Source organism: Acyrthosiphon pisum, chromosome A3 (genome assembly GCF_005508785.2).
Source record: "Acyrthosiphon pisum isolate AL4f chromosome A3, pea_aphid_22Mar2018_4r6ur, whole genome shotgun sequence".
NCBI lineage: Eukaryota > Metazoa > Arthropoda > Insecta > Hemiptera > Aphididae > Acyrthosiphon > Acyrthosiphon pisum.
In genome coordinates this window covers 22,685,243-22,687,607 of record NC_042496.1, presented here as the reverse complement: position 1 = coordinate 22,687,607, position 2,365 = coordinate 22,685,243, and the positions used below count along the sequence as shown (strand labels likewise).

Below are 2,365 nucleotides of genomic sequence, written 5' to 3'. Positions count from 1 at the left end.
GTTATATCATCTTTAAAATTATAAAATATAAATACTTTTATATTATGATTAAAATTGGTGACTATATTGTTTAGATTGGGTTATGAATTATGATATTATTAAGAAAACATTACAAGAATTATCATAGGTAATTCTAAATATTTTATTAAAAATAAATAATAGGTGTATAATTTAATTTCTAAAAAAGTCCATTGTACTTTAATAACAACTTTATGATGGTATAAATGAATTCTAGGGGGACGGAGTGGCCGAGTGGATTACGGCGTCGGTTTCTTTCTCTGCAGTGCTCTGGGCAGGCAACTCCTAGAGAGTGAGGCCACCATCCCCTGACCGGGCATGGCAGAAACCTACGCGTACCGATTTGAAATTCTGTTAAAAAATACACGTAATTCAACCAACCGTTCCAACTGTTCCTCCGTACAAAACAACAAAAACAGCTAATGCCCATTGTTGACAGGCATAAGCTCAATAATAAAAAAAAATAACTCTGCAGTTAGCTATAAATTTCAATCAATAAAAGTAAAAACCATCATCATAATATTGTTCGTCCTTATAAATTCAGAATTATCGTTGTTTAGCGATTTAATTTTATTCAAAATCTGCTTCTCTTAAATAATATTATTTCTTTAGTATAACAGTTTATGAATAATTATAAGTACAATTTTGTAATTTATACCAATGATTCTTCATTAATATTAATCTGTGTTGTATCATATAAAGTAAAAAATATATACAAAGTACTCACCACTAACGTGTATTATGAGACTTATAAAATGTAACATAAAAATTACACTTAACATGTTAATGCTTTTGTTGAAGGTACAATGATTAAAAAATTTCAAAGTTTTGAATATAAGAATGATATAAAATATTTTCTTGCTTTGGTATTTATAAGGTTATTCAGTAAACAAAACACGATGACATGATGTGTGTTCATAAGCAATTGAGTAAACGAATGTAGAAAATATTATGTTATGATAAAATAAATACGTTGCAAGGACAGGCCCATAAACAGTGCGATATACCTTAGCTGTAAAACCCACCATCGCTCAGGAAAAAATTAAGAAACAAGTTGGATATTATATTAGTGTTTCTCGGGTTTAGTGTACCAGTATAATCAGTATTTTAAATTTACCCGAAAATGCATTAAAGCCCAAATACCATAATAACTTAAGTTAATACAATATCTAACTTTGTTACCTCACATTGACAGGCAAAACATTTAAAAAAATATTTTCAACTTTTTCTAATTTTATTTTACTGTCCACAAAGCGAAACTCTTATATTTAAGTAATAGGCTAATTGCCTATAGGAGTCTCTTAGTGTATAGGTGTAAAAATAAAAAATAAAAGTTTTAAAATTCTGAAATTGAAAAATAATATTATTTGATAAATTCTAAAAATGATTTTAATATATTGTAGTGATCTTATAATTCGAAAAATAAATATTGAAATAATAAATTAATAAAAATTGTTTATATCTTGTTAGTTGTTACTCAAATGTATTTAATATTTTGTCATTTATTCTTAAGAATAGAGCTTAGTCCCACGCAGTTCTGTTCTATAAAAATTATCTGGACCTTCCCCATGACAAATTTCTTAATAAGCCATTGAAGACGACCAAATGCACTCTATGAGAACTGCACCATAGTATCGCTTATGTATACGTCATGTATATCTTATAAGCATAGAACATAAATTGTTAGAAGACAATTTACTTTTCATACTTATTTATGTGTTTTACTTATAATGAAATATTACTTGTTATTATTGTTGAAAATTGTGTTATTTATTCACTTTTGGCAATCCATACTGTTATATATTACCATCTATCGTTCCACTCAGAATCTAAAATGTCCGTCTTTTTTCGTTTGCTTAAAAAATTCATGTGTGAGCTACCCTTTACCATTCTATAGCCTATATAAGTGGAAAAATCAATCTGTTTACACCCTCCGATTTACAAGTAATAATCTAAGCATACAGTGGGAAAAATGTAATTAGTTTAATAATATGTTAAGATTATTATAATAATCAAAATATTCATTAAAATTATGATAAATGCAAATTTTTTATTTTTATTTAAATATATTCAATCTGTTTACAATATAAAAACAATAATCAATAAGGTTATTATCAATATTTAATACAAATTAACTTATATAATATTATTTATATTATGAATGCGAACCTCTCCTCGTCCTTTTAAATTAATAAACAAAATAGTTGTATATAAATCTTAGTACCATATTATTGTATACTAGCCGACACAGTCACAGCTTCGCTCGTGATTGGTTGTTTATTTTTTCTTCGGACGATGATATGTATAATTTTTTGTTCAAATTTTATCGTTTAATGTGATCGGCAAG

At 26.8% G+C, this 2,365-nt stretch overlaps 2 protein-coding genes across 2 annotated transcripts in view; one reads left to right on the top strand and one right to left on the bottom strand.

Annotated features, from left to right (window-relative positions):
- Nucleotides 1-657, top strand: part of LOC100575548 (mediator of RNA polymerase II transcription subunit 15-like) — a 17,383-nt gene extending 16,726 nt beyond the window's left edge. Inside the window, exon 5 of the mRNA XM_016807751.2 lies at nt 236-657. The gene's annotated coding sequence lies outside the window, so the exon portion shown is untranslated. The remainder of the gene's footprint in view (nt 1-235) is intronic.
- LOC100575642 overlaps nt 1-872 on the bottom strand; it is a 14,409-nt gene extending 13,537 nt beyond the window's left edge. Inside the window, exon 1 of the mRNA XM_003247269.4 lies at nt 746-872. Coding sequence (XP_003247317.1) covers nt 746-800 — 55 coding nt within the window. The 5' untranslated portion in view covers nt 801-872. The remainder of the gene's footprint in view (nt 1-745) is intronic.
- Nucleotides 873-2,365: the final 1,493 nt, after the last annotated feature.